Genomic DNA, 14,770 nt, shown 5'->3' with positions numbered 1-14,770 from the left:
AGAGAACTGTTTGTGTCCTTGTATCCTGGAGATCCTCTGGTCGGGAGTATAGTGTGCATCTGTACAGTGTTTGCACAGTTCTATCCAAATTTGTGCTGTTAGCACATTTTTGTGTGTGTGTGTGTATTGCTCTCTCGCTGTTCCGATAAATCGACTTAGTCCTCACTAGTCTCTTCAGCTTCCCTCCATCATCCTTTTTTTTTTTGGTGTCCTCTTTGAATTGAAGTGCCTGGTCCTGCAGGCGACATGGGGGCGCTCCTTTATTTAATGTCTGCTTTCACGTGGTGTCTCTGAAGGAGACAAGAAGGAAAGTCTGTGCTAATTTTTCTTTTCCCTGGAGAAGCAGAACAGTATAGTAAGACTCGGATGGTAAGAGGTGACCGCAAGTTTAATATTGCCCCGCCGTCATCACAGGGGGATGGTAGTTGAAATTGGATTCGCAACAAAAGCTGATGATTACATAAAAATATTAACGGCATGCTAATACAATTAAACGCCCGGACTTTAAGGCCAGCAAGCAGATGTTTGTGCTATTTTTGGTTACGTTGCTGCCATAATGAGTGAAGAGGAAGAATGCTTTATGATTAGTCAGAAAGCAGGAGAGGAACAGCTAAATTGTAAAGAAAAAAAGCAGTCTAGAGCTTGTGTTTGCTTTTGGCATGTGTGTCTATCCCCTGAAGCGCACTTTACCACAGCAAAATTGAATTGAATGACTACAAAGCCTTTAAAAGGTCCCTTGAAATGAAACGGCTTCGCTGGCATCTAAACTTCTCAGTGCTGGCGGTGTTCGCGCTGGCCTAGGTTTACCCGCTGGCCTCTCTCGCCTACGCCTCTTCTGCGGAACAGTGATCCTTCTGGCTCCATAACAAGCGAAGGAGTGAGAGTCCCGCCTGTAAGCAGAAGAAAACCACTGTTTCTTCCAGTAGCCTCTGTTTCTTTAGCAGGGCTCAACAGTAACGTTGAACAAATGGCCTGGGGTCAGTACATGAGTTTTGTGGGCAAATTGGCGGAATTGTCAACACCCCTATCAGACCAGTGCTGCAATGTCACACATCTTTATTGATTATGTTGTACATGTGTTTTTACTAGCAACTTAACTGTTTGGTTTTCTGTGACGTATTGAATGTTATTGCTGCAAATATTTCAGATATAAACTTTTCACTATGGTATACTTGTCACGTTATCTGGCTTGAATAGATGGTGAATTTTTTTTTGAGAAAAATTTCTTTCACAGAAAATCTTTTTTTATTTGTATTTAGCAAGGTTGCATTAAATTATTCAAAAGTGACTGTAAAGACATTTGTAATGTTACAAAAGATTTAGATTTCAAATAATTGCTGTTCTTTTGCACGTTCTTTCATCAAAGAATCCTGAAAAAAGTGCATCACGGATTCCATTAAAAATAATAAGCAGCAGTTTTCAACATTGATTATAGAAAGTTTCTTGAGCACCAAATCAACATATTAGAATGATTTCTGAAGAATCATGCGACTCTGAAGACTGGAGTAATTCAGCTTTGTCATCACAGTAATAAATTAGTAAATAAAATATATTAAAATAGAAAAGTTATTTTAAAATGTAATCATATTTTTCAATATTACTATTTTACTGTATTTTTGATCAAATAAATTTAGCCTTGGTGAGCATAAGAGACGTCTTTCAAAAACATTCAAATATTTTACTGACTCCAAATTTTTGAATGGTGGTTTGTGTTTATATCTGTAGCATCAGTTTAATGGGTATGTTTGTGCAATATATATCCTCATTTTCCAGTAAAAGTGTATTTATGAATTTTAAGCTGTTGCGTATAGCTGTTATATTTGTAAATTTTAAAATGTATATATTTTTTTATCACATTCCATTTTTATTAAATACATTTAAAAATATATTTAACAGCAAGTGTTTCATATTCAAGTGAGTAAAATATGAATATTTAATGAATTTTGTATTTTATAAGAAATATTAATTAACTTGATGAAGTTAAACATGTACACCAACTTAATCTACACTCTTTCCTCCTGTTTGTGATGTGAAAGTTGCATGCAAAGTATCATGTAATACATGAGTCTGGAAGATTCATTCAGAACATTTTGTGTGAAAAAAGGTTTATGAATATATATATATATATTATGTAGAAATATAACTTTGTGGTGGAAATGAAATGCTAGCAGTGGAGGTATAGTGACTAAATTCTGACTCAGTTGGGAAGCAGAAAATAAAATCACTGTTGATCCCTGAGCAGTGAACGACACCGGATTACATTGTCCCGGATTCAGCCTGACAGTTCCACGGCGTATCTCTCCTGCTGGCGTACTGCAGTCACGCAAACCCTATCAGTGGGAGGCGGAGAGAGGTGCAAGCTACATGCAGACAGATGTCAGTCTCTCTGCGGGCTCCAGGCATCAGAGAGCCCGCTTCCGGCTGCCGTGCGGCACCCAGGCTCAAGAAATGTTCAAGCCCTCGGGCTAGTGATTCAGTTTCAGCTGATTACACCCGTTCCCAAAGAGAAACATTTTCTATCTCTCATTCTTCACCTTTACTTTAGTGCTAGCTAAAGAAAGGATTCCTCATGCCTGAGTTGATGACTTGTGCTCTTTTCCCCATTTAGTTCAGTCATGGATTGGTTGCCGAATGGGCTTCTATTTTCTCTGTGGAATGAAAAGAAAGAATCGTTGACCATTTAGCAGCTGGGTTCAAAGACACCTGTAGACTGTGAATGACATCTTCACACTGTGGAAATATGATATTGGTTGGGTTACACTTTAAAATACTTTTCCATCATTAATGAATAACTACACAGAAAACAAATGAGTAACACAATAGTAACCGCTAACTAAGAACTAAAAAAACGTAAATCACAAAGACTCTTCACCGGTTTATAATGACTGAATTGGCAGCTCCATACATGGTCTGAAAGTTGTTTCTGACAGAGGTGATGTTTAAGTCTGTCACTACTGTGACTGTGTAAATGGTAAGGTGCTCTTCAGGGCTCGTGAGAGTGTTCATGGATGAGTGAGTCTGGTCTCCAGTGGAAGCACTATAAAGGCTCTGTTAATGGCTGGAGCGTTAGTGAGAGGCTGCAGTGCTGCACTCCTACACGTGTGCTCTTGTACTTTTCCTGTAGTGGCTCTTCTTTTGTTTTTATGGGTTATTCTAAACCCTTGGTAAACATCCTGGGTTATGTTGTTTCGTGTTTCACACCGTTTACATTTTACCCTTGCTTTTTTACACTATTCGAACGCATTCAACCAATACACTATTGTTCTTTATTTTTACAGGCAAGTCATTAAGAACAAGTTCTTATTTACAAGGGCGGCCTGACAAGTGGAATAACCACTTAGGGAAAAGGAAATAGGGCAAGAAATGGACAAGCTCAAAACGTTGTAGACCCCGTTTGCACCTGTATTTAGGATCATCCATTTGTGATGGGATTGATGAAAACGCTTCTTAATACCAGGTCTAAACAGGGCCAAATATGCAAGGAAATGCTAAATTATTTTTCTTGGGAATACATTTTTTTTTATTATTATTAAAAATACAGTTTTATGGTCATTAATAAATATTTACGACTGGTATATTTTCTCAGTTTTCTTAGTTGGCAGGTGTGGAAATAAATCAATTTTGGAGCCTGACTGTATTCATGTGTTTTCATGTTCAACAGTTTCACATTTCAAATGAAGGAGACCAATTAAAGAGTCGCTAACACTCTTTCTGCCTGGGTTTTGCTGCTGTACAGTTATGGCTTCACGATAATGGTAAAACTGATAATCATGATTTTGGTGAGTGCTTTGCAATTTGCCTTCACGTAAGATATTTTAAGAGAAGCAATTCAGTTGCAGATAAGACAAACCACAGATCTAGATTGTTCCACAAATACTAATTTGGTATTGTTGGTATATTGCTATAATGATATAGTTAAAAAAAACTATACCATTTTCATCTTTGATATTGCCAAACTTCAAAAAGAAGGTGGCGAAGTTTTCTGATTTATACTGGTGAACACTGGTAAAACCTTAAAAAGCGTATCTCAAAAACTAAAACATTAAACATTTTTACCTTGTATGGCACAGATGTTGCATAAGTGCATTTATTTACTAACCATGATCGCAAACAATATGGTCGAGCTATATGTTTGGATTTATTGCAGTTTGTCACAGAGAAGGTTAATTGCAGTGCAAACAGCACACAAGGAAAACATTACTGACTGTATTACACTTTCATTCAAACAGAATTTCACAGTGAACATCGCTAAACTCCAACATACATGTTTGTCTGTGTTTTCAGATTATCCGCACTTTTAGCCGTGCTGGTTGACAGGTTGGGAAGATAAGTAATACACTGGGCTGAAACTGTATCCTTTTAAGACAGGAGGGGTCTTCAATGTTTTTCAGGGCAAGGACCCCTTAGGCGATAGAGACATAGAGCAGGGACCCCCGATACAAAATGTGTCAAACAGCTACACATTAAGCATATTGCCTTTGATATTAAATGAAACCAACCATATTATCATAGTTATATTAGTAAACGCCACTTCTGAAATTTTGCAGCATGTAATTGACTGTCGGTCTTCTTACAAAACTTTTATTCAATGGATTGTATACAGTATAGCCTCGAACGAGCGCAAAGAACGCTAAAAAGATGTCAATAATCTGAGTTCATTGCGAAGTTTCATTATAATCAATGAAGCTGTCTACACTGAACAATGAATCTCTTACTTAGTACTGACTAAATTAAACACCCCTGACCATGTATGTAATTGGCTACATTTCTCACCACTGCATTCTCTAGACTAGAGTGCAAACATAAATACACACTGGAGTGTATGCCAAATCTGTTTCGCCAATATGTTATTACAGTATCAACCGAGTGTTGTCTTGCCTTCGTTTTAGGGTGGATTTAAAAAAAGAAAATTGTAACAAAAAATATTTGTCATCAAATATTAATTGGCAGACCTCCTTCAAGTGGACCCCTTGTTAAATGATATTGAGAAAAATCAAGTTTTTAGTGTTGCTTATATGTCTGTGTGGTGTTTTTATTATGCTGTAAGACAAACCATGTGCAAATTCATCAGTCAACACCATTTCTTAGTATTTTATCATTAAAACGGCAGTTTAACAACAGTCTCAAAAACCTGTTATGAAATCGTCCCTGTTCTCTATGTCACAAAAATGTAACCAATCCTGTCAACGTCCTGGTATATTTTTCTGTTGATATGAAAACATTTAATCGGATACATTTAGCAATATAGAGGGTGAATTATGTATATAATAAACTATATGCCTTTCTGCACTGAAGTTCTAAGTTGGTCAAAGCGTTTCTAAGGATACTGATTTTTAGAAGGCAGCTGTCTGACTCAGAGATGGAGAACGGGGACATGGTTCGTGTAACATTAGCAACACATTATTAGCCATTTGATAACGTAGTTAAGCCAAAGGCTAATCATATTAATTACTGTTATGTGTCTGATGTAGAGAGCAATACATAAAATGCATTACCATTCTGACACATCGACTTGAAGACGAACCTGTATAATTAGCTCATCCTCTTCCTCTTCCTCTTCTTCTTCTGAATCAGTTTCTGCTTCAAACATGTATGAATTAAACCAGTATTTCCACTTGCCATTGTGTAGCATTTCATGTAAAGTTGACTGAGTGGATCAGGTATTCTGAGCTTGTGTGATTGAGTGGAGGCGGAGCTAATTTGCATATTCATGGGAATGCGTATACTAAATGAAGAAAGGTTGTAGATGTATGTTCAAGCTATTTTAATGCATGAAGAAATAATTTTCACAGATCAAAGATGAGTTTTAAGGGATAAAATTATAGATGACAGGGGGACTTGAAGAGAAATCTCTGTTTTGCTGAACTGTTTTGGAAAAAAAACTCTCCTGTTTGCTCTGTGAAATAATAAAAATGGAATCCTGTGGATTTTTATATGGAGGCCCAAGAGAGGTGAAGATCAGGGACAGGGATCATGAGAGGCTACAAGCTCATCCATCTCTCTCACTCTCTCTCTTTGTAGAATCCCAGTGCCCTCTGTGTGGTTGCCAAGGTATCTCCACGGCTGTGGATCCTGGCAGTGTGGCACTGGAACTCTGCCATTTAACGGAATTAAAAGGGGATTTAGGGAGATGCGTGTGTGTGTGTTTGGGCGGATTGGTGGCCAGCAGAACTATGAGGTATGGAGGCGGGGCTTTGCGGTTGCCACACAGTGCACCAGAGTGTTACGTAACATGTTTACTAACACACTAGCCAGGAGGCGATTACTTCCCATAGTTCATCCTGACCTGGTCTGATTGATAGCAGCTCTCAATTGGTTCCCGGGCGTCTGATTGTTGCTAAGTTAATGAAGTGGTCCTATCCGTCCAGCTCCAGAGGACACAGCCTTTTCAGAGCTGTTGGTCTTGTGCATGTTATTAGGAGCCGTATTGGGCTGAGCTTATTTGGATAATCAGAAAGGCCCTCTACTCTCTCTCTCTCGCTCTCTCTCTCATTAGTTCACTCTCTCTCTTTGTCCCCCTCTTCGTAATTGTTGGCTGTGTTGTGCTGTTCTCTGCAGTGCATTATATAAATGCATAAACCCTCTGGTGCAATGGTTGCACAGTGCCAGCTAGTGTATGACAGTAGGTCGGGGCATCGACCGGCATGCTGCTTGGGGGGGTGGACTGCGCTGTTGTCATGGCAGCCTGTGACTCACAATTGTACCCCGTGCTACTCAGGTCACATGACTCCAACCGTGAATAACTCCTTCACTGACCTCAGCATTGCCGCCCCCTGAGAATGAGTGTTCACACCTGTTTTATGGAAACCAAGACACACATGCATGCGAAGCAGGTATTTTCATGATCAATTTTAATTAAAATGAACAGTTAATTGTTTAGCATTAATACAATAAGATGCATATAGCCAACTTTATCTACCATGTGCAACTTTTTCATTATATAAATAAATTATGTTTAAATAATGAAAAAAAATGGCATCATGCACATGGTATTTTGAGTGCGCCACATATTTTTTTAAAGGTACAGTATGTCATTTTTGGCCCTCTAGTGCATGCATTTTGTTTTGGTTGTGCTTTGGCTCTGCATGATTGTGTGGATGAATATGGTTATACTGCTCATAAAACATTTACTTCTAGGCTTAAAAAATATATAACCGGTTTAGATGGAAAGGATCTCAAACTAACTAGCTGAAGATGTTACTGTAGCTAAACCCATTAATAGACATGGTAGGCTACTTCCTTGAAAATAAATTCCGGAACAACAGCACTACAACAACAACCATAATGAAATGACTCTTTACAATAGATAATGCTTTACAATGTAGTAGTGGCACCATGACAACTTTTCTCATTCATTGTGACAACTAACCACAACCACATGCGTCAAAGTAGCTGGAGCTATACACTTAAAGGGTTAGTTCACCCAAAAATGAAAATTATGTCATTAATGAATTTTCATATATTTAATATGTTTTAAAATAATAATTAATTTTAAATAACTTGAATATTGATGTTTTCCTCTTCCTAAATGTATTACAGTACAGCTGTATACAAATTATGAGGAAATCATCAATACAGAAGTTATTTAAATATTTTTAAATATTATTTGAAATATTTAAAAATATTAAATATATGACCAAAAAGTAATGTCCAAAATATTTATTGATCCACAAAGTGATATTTTACTGAAGAGTCATATCTATATTTTCTATATACATTATTATTAATTGAAATAAATGAACAGCAAATTAAACTAATTAAATTTATGCTAAACAACATGTATTGCAATACAGTAAAATAAGAGTGCTAAAAATAGTTAAAGTCTTGCTAAACATAAATAACACTTCATTGATCATCACTATATATTTTGGTATATTACTTTTTGCTTATATTTAAGGCAATCGTTTAAATACATTGCATGACGCTACACTGTCCTCTGTTGAGCAACAACATTATGGTCAGGTGGGATAATGCAGGGAGACAGACAGATTTACCTGTTCTTAGACCCCCAATAAATAGCTTGACAAGCCACGTTTTCTGTTGACATTATTTCCTTGTGTTGTGTTAGCAAACTATCACTGTTTTGAAATTGTTGAGCTTAATTTATTAAATGACCTATGTGATTGAATCGATCAGTAGGTGATCATGAACATCCCTGACCTTGATTAAGCAGAACGGGAACCTCACGTACAGTAACACCTGCCTCAGGTCTGTCACACACTGTTCTTCCACATCAGAACATCCCTCTCCATACCTCTGCCTCAGGAGAACAGGACAAACTGCAGGGCTGGACCGTGTGGACAGAGTGTGTATTGTGGGTGTGAACGTGGGTGTGTATTTATGTAGAAGTGGGAATAGGACATGCCACCAACCTGGCAGGAGAGCTCTGTGATGCAAGCTGTGTCTCTGCAGTGCTGCTGTCTTTCCTCTCCCATTTCCCTCCCTCTTTACCTTCCTCTCACTTGCTTTCTGCTGGTTGGAAAGGGGACAGGATGAGGGTATGAAACATATGATGGTCCAAATTTGTTAGAGTGGAGATTTTGCATCTATACCTAAGTTGATATATTTGCATGGCAATCGGTGTGCAGGACTGCTTTACTGTGTGTACTGTACAAATGAGAGGGGTAAAAAGACATAAAGTGATGTGAAAATAGGTAGTTGACATATAACCTGGCCGTAAACCACAATAAAGATTTTAGGCTCAAATGTACATATGTATAATTCAAATAGTCTCAATAAAATATAAAGGAAATACAATTCTAATAATTTTAGAATTATGCACTTGTTTTTACTGTATTTTTGATCAACTAAATGCATCCTTGGTCTACATAAGATAATTCGTTCTTACGTGTATTTGTATCTGATTAGAGACAATTCATTTATTTTATGATCTTATATTTTGGACTGCATCCATCAAGGTACAAAAAAAAGAAGAAAATATTAAAATGAAATAAATATTTTACAAATAAAAATTTTATTTTCTTGGATTATCCAAAATATTGTCAATCAATGGAGAGATAGATATAATCAGAGGGGGGTGCATATCTGAGACACCTAATCCAAAAAGTAATTTATCATATTCATGTTCTTTTGTATAAAGTATAAGGAAAGTAGAACCATTTTTTAAAAATCTGTTAAAGTTTAAAAATTATGATGGTTTCCAAACAGGTTTCCCACTCCTACTCACCCTCCTTTTCTATGCAGATTAACATCAGAAAGAGTTCTTTTCTTTTTTTAAATAAAAGGAACGTTTTTGAGTGTAAATTATTATTTCTGTTTTTCAGACCAGCTGGGCTAAGAGAGAACACATTGCAGAGGCTCAGAAGTGAAGATCAGTCAGCGGACAGAAAGTGGACACAGCTTCGTGAGGACAGTGTCTCGGACCACAGACATAGACACAAGCACTTACCCTAACAAACACTGCAACAGTCACACAGCTGGTTTTAACCAGGCCAGTATTTGCGTTTGACCCCACTTTACCATCTCAGGTGCAGGAAGGCGTTTAGACAGACAGACATTAGTGAGATTCATCCGCCCCCCCTCGAGAGAAAACATCACTATTATATTCACACCTGTTGGCAGATTCCTTCATTATAAATTTTGTTTTGTACTCGCTGACCAAACACCCATCTCTGACCCACATATTCCTCTCTCATGGGAGTAACATAGAGAACAGCCCAGCAAAGGCACTCTCTGCTCACTCTCTCTCATTCACACACACACACACACACACACACACACTCATCTGCACCGTATTCAGGATGCCCTCCTCCTCCAGCGTGATTAGCTGGGGAAGGATGTGGCTCTTGTGGTGATTGGAGGGGGGAGTGAAGCGGAGCTGGACCCATGTCGTGGAAGCGGAACTACTTTGCGTCAGGCAGCAGTGGGCTGCAGGGGATGTTTACCCCACGCACCATGACCTCCATCGCACCCAGCAAAGGCCTGAGCAATGAGCCGGGTCAGAACAGCTGCTTCCTAAACAGTGCGCTACAGGTAGGATGGAAATTTGCCTTATGACTATTGCATTCATTTTTGTTATACTTTACAGATGCTGTTCACACAGGGTCCAAATTTTACATGCCTGACAAATGCAAGTAAAAAATTGTCTTAGTTTGAAGAAACTTTTGGCTTGTGGTTTTCTATTAGGAAAACCTGGAAATATCAGGGGATTTTAAAACTGTGATTTCCTGGTCTTAAAAAAGTTATGGAAACAAATAAAATATAAAAAAAACCATTGAAAAAAACCCCCCACACATTTCTATAGTGAATATACATGTCAAAATCAAATTATCAAAAATATATATTTTATTGGCTATATTGACATCTGTAAATATTTATTGAAAACATGTGTCAATTAAAAAAAAGTTTTATTAAAAATACAGTACAATCAGTAATATTGTGAAATAATATTACAATTCAAAATAAAATATTATTTATATATTTTAGATAAATTAATAAATAATTTTATATTTCAATATATTTATAAAATGTAATTTATTCCTGTGAATGGCAAAGCTGAATTTTCAGCATCAGCATCCAGTCTTCAGAAATCATTCTAATATGCTGATTTGGTGCTTAAGAAACATTTGTTATTATCAATGTTGAAAGCTGTTTCATATTTTTGTGGGAACCGTGATACATTGTTGTCAGGATTCTTTGATGAATAGAAAGTTCAAAATAGCAAAATTTGTATATTGTCGTTTGTATACGACGCTGCATGTGACATAATGACGTTTGTTCTGTTTGTCACAAAAATGCAACGGAAACTACCTTTGTCAAAAGGACACTAAATACACTACATATCCCAATTTCTCAATTCACTCACCTTATGGCAGTTATCAAAAATAGTTAGCAAAAAGTTTCTTCTGGGGCTTGTGTGAACAGCACTGAACAAATGTGATTGCTCAAAGAGAAGTTGTTGCGCAGTTGAAGCTGTATTTAGTATGCTGGGATAGTTGTAGAGTTCATTCAGAGTATTCTGGATTACTCCCTTGTTTCTCTCTCTCCCATTTTATCCTTTTCATGCTGCTGTATCTGATGTCACTGTTAGTCTATGCCGGTCCCAGTTTAGCAGAGCTTTATCTGGGTCTTCCTTGTAGGCTGTCCTCACTTACACCAATATGTCTGGCCAAACAGTCTGTCTGCTCATAAATTAAACATCCCTCTCTGTTACCTACCCAACATAGCCTTGAAAAATGTCTCTGAAAGCCATTTGGCTGCTTTCATAAGGGAAATAGAGATGCACCGATTGATCGGCTGGTGACCGGAATTGGCCGATTTTCACGTGATCGGCCATGACCGGCGACCAGCCGGTCAGTCTGACATATGCTGATTTTATGCCGGTCAAATGCACTCGGGCGCCGCATGATTAACATCGCGCAACATCAGCATCACCCCTTATTTACACTGCACATGTTCTCCACGAGGTGCCAACTCAAACCAGGAGCATTTCAGAAGCGAAGCGAATGGATGCGCGAGACCACGTGATTTGCCTGTCCAACGGGTTTTTTTCTTATTTTTGGGTTTCTACCTTACAGTCTATGGTTTCTACCAAGGATATATTGGTGTGCAATACAATTGGGAGTCTGCACAGGGTGTTTATTTTGAAGGTTTTTTTTTGTTTTATTTTGTATTTACGGTGCGGTTTGGACGCGGCGTCCGTCGAAAATAGACTCAGCGCCTATCTTTAGCGAAGCGGCGCGGAGAGTCGCTTCTGGGACGCTTCTGGACGCGGCTGGTGTAAACACAAGCATTGACTAGAGTGCCCAAAATGCACAGAATTTGCATGTCTAGTGTGTTTTAGCAAGAACTTGAGTAGGCTATGTCAGAAAAAAAATGAAGTTTTGAAAAATGAAAATTGACCCATTTAAACTTGTTTTTATTATTCAGTATCCCAATCGTTTCCCTGCACTTGCTTCACTTGCCCGAGCTTACCTCTCTGCACCATGTACAAGTGTTGACAGTGAGCGCTTGTTTAGCCTGGCTGGACATGTGGCAGATGAGAAAAGAAACAGACTATCTGGTGACAAAGCAGAAATGCTTCTGTTTGCGAATGGTTCTTCCATAACACTGCACTTTAGATGTGTGTGAATTTCCCACACCAGGAGTAATTTATATAGTTCTATTTTATAGCAATTATCTGTTAAAAAAAAATCTATTAAAGAAAAGATAGAAAATAAATATTTGTGTGTGCTGTAAAGTGGTTAGAAAAAATGAAATCGGAATCGGCTAAAATCGGTTTTGGGTAGGTCAAACTCAATGAAAAATTGGAAAACGGAATCGGCCTAGAAAATTGTATCTCCATACTTTTATAATAGACTAGTCAGTAGACCTTTTTAGTCCTATATATATATATATATATATATATATATACAGTATATACAGTGGGGAGAACAAGTATTTGATACACTGCCGATTTTGCAGGTTTTCCCACTTACAAAGCATGTAGAAGTCTGTAATTTTTTATCATAGGTACTCTTCAACGGTGAGTGATGGAAACAAAAACAAAAATCCAGAAAATCACATTGTATGATTTTTAAGTAATTAATTTGCATTTTATTGCATGACATACAGTAAGTATTTGATCACCTACCAACCAGTAAGAATTCCAGCTCTCACAGACCTGTTAGTTTCTCTTTAAGAAGCCCTCCTGTTCTCCACTCATTACCTGTATTAACTGCACCTGTTTGAACCCGTTACCTGTATAAAAGACACCTGTCCACACACTCAATCAAACAGACTCCAACCTATCCACAATGGCCAAGACCAGAGAGCTGTGTAAGGACATCAGGGATAAAATTGTAGACCTGCACAAGGCTGGGATGGGCTACAGGACAATAGGCAAGCAGCTTGGTGAGAAGGCAACAACAGTTGGCGCAATCAATAGAAAATGGAAGAAGTTCAAGATGACGGTCAATCTCCCTCGGTCTGGGGCTCCATGCAAGATCTCACCTCGTGGGGCATCAATGATCATGAGGAAGGTGAGGGATCAGCCCAGAACTACATGGCAGGACCTGGTCAATGACCTGAAGAGAGCTGGGACCACAGTTTAAAGAAAACCATTAGTAACACACTACGCCGTCAAGGATTAAAATCCTGCAGCGCACGCAAGGTCCCCCTGCTCAAGCCAGCGCATGTCCAGGCCCGTCTGAAGTTTGCCAATGACCATCTGAATGATCCAGAGGAGAAATGGGAGAAGGTCATGTGGTCTGATGAGACAAAAATAGAGCTTTTTGGTCTAAACTCCACTCGCCGTGTTTGGAGGAAGAAGAAGGATGAGTACAACCCCAAGAACACCATCCCAACCGTGAAGCATGGAGGTGGAAACATCATTCTTTGGGGATGCTTTTCTGCAAAGGGTACAGGACGACTGCACCGGATTGAGGGGAGGATGGATGGGGCCATGTATCGTGAGATCTTGGCCAACAACCTCCTTCCCTCAGTAAGAGCATTGAAGATGGGTCGTGGCTGGGTCTTCCAGCATGACAACGACCCGAAACACACAGCCAGGGCAACTAAGGAGTGGCTCCGTAAGAAGCATCTCAAGGTCCTGGAGTGGCCTATAGCCAATCTCCAGACCTGAACCAAATAGAGCATTTTTGGAGGGAGCTGAAAGTCCGTATTGCCCAGCGACAGCCCCGAAACCTGAAGGATTTGGAGAAGGTCTGTATGGAGGAGTGGGCCAAAATCCCTGCTGCAGTGTGTGCAAACCTGGTCAAGAACTACAGGAAACGTATGATCTCTGTAATTGCAAACAAAGGGTTCTGTACCAAATATAAAGGTCTGCTTTTCTGATGTATCAAATACTTATGTCATGCAATAAAATGCAAATTAATTACTTAAAAATCATTCAATGTGATTTTCTGGATTTTTGTTTTCGATTCCGTCATTTACAGTTGAAGAGTACCTATGATAAAAATCACAGACTTCTACATGCTTTGTAAGTGGGAAAACCTGCAAAATCGGCAGTGTATCAAATACTTGTTCTCCCCACTGTATATATATATACACCGATGAGCCATTACATTACATGTCAACAGCAGGTCCTCCAGTTCCCATGTTCCCATATATTGCAGGGATTGTGAATTAAAAAAGTGACGTTAATACAGGTTCTATTGGTCCTATGAATCACCCGTCGTTCAAGCTTGAACGACAGTGATTCATACGACGTTCAAACTAGTGTTGCCAAGTTTAAGCGTGGATCGCAAGTCATCTTTTCCAATTAACTACAGGTTATAGGACGAAATATACATGATTGAACATCAGAAGGTATGTCGAAAGAAACAGTACAATTTACTAAAATGTTTCATCTCTTATGTAATCACTCCATAAGGGTTTCAATCGCAGAAAGACAGCAGTAAAACAAACAACAGTCTGAACAATTATGTCACTTAATGTTTCATTTACCTCAGGAAAGTTATCCAGTGTTCACAGTTTATTAGTTAGCTAAAAAAAAACACTACAGAGGAGCTAATGAACAAGACAAGTGTTTATGAAAACTACCTTACGTGCAATTTAAATGTTTGTATACAACTCATATTTGAGTGTGATTATTATATCTGAAAATAAATAGCAGTTGAATATTTTAGCTCTGTTGATAATTTTAACCTTTAATATTGTAGTAATGTAGCATATGAGAGGGTTCCCTGTATAGTTTAGAGTATTAGTTTGGAGAGTTTGTTCCTTAGGAAAAACTAACATGTAAGCCTGTCTGAAATATTTACAAATGAATCAATATTAAATCAATTGTGTAATTGGTATTTTCTGACAC

The 14,770-nt window shown here is 38.3% G+C and overlaps 1 protein-coding gene across 6 annotated transcripts in view; it reads left to right on the top strand.

Annotated features, from left to right (window-relative positions):
- usp54b (ubiquitin specific peptidase 54b) overlaps window positions 1-14,770 on the top strand; it is a 139,001-nt gene that overhangs the window by 56,627 nt on the left and 67,604 nt on the right. For all 6 annotated transcript variants that reach the window (XM_056255633.1, XM_056255630.1, XM_056255629.1 and 3 more), the window contains exon 2: window positions 9,285-9,993. In XM_056255633.1, the coding sequence (XP_056111608.1) occupies window positions 9,847-9,993 (147 nt within the window). In that variant the 5' untranslated portion in view covers window positions 9,285-9,846. The remainder of the gene's footprint in view (window positions 1-9,284; window positions 9,994-14,770) is intronic.

The sequence above is a fragment of the Rhinichthys klamathensis genome, unplaced genomic scaffold (genome assembly GCF_029890125.1).
Source record: "Rhinichthys klamathensis goyatoka isolate OS25496 unplaced genomic scaffold, OSU_Roscu_1.1 h1tg000121l_1, whole genome shotgun sequence".
NCBI lineage: Eukaryota > Metazoa > Chordata > Actinopteri > Cypriniformes > Leuciscidae > Rhinichthys > Rhinichthys klamathensis.
The sequence above is the reverse complement of the archived record's forward strand: the minus strand, read 5'-3'. Positions and strand labels throughout refer to the sequence as shown.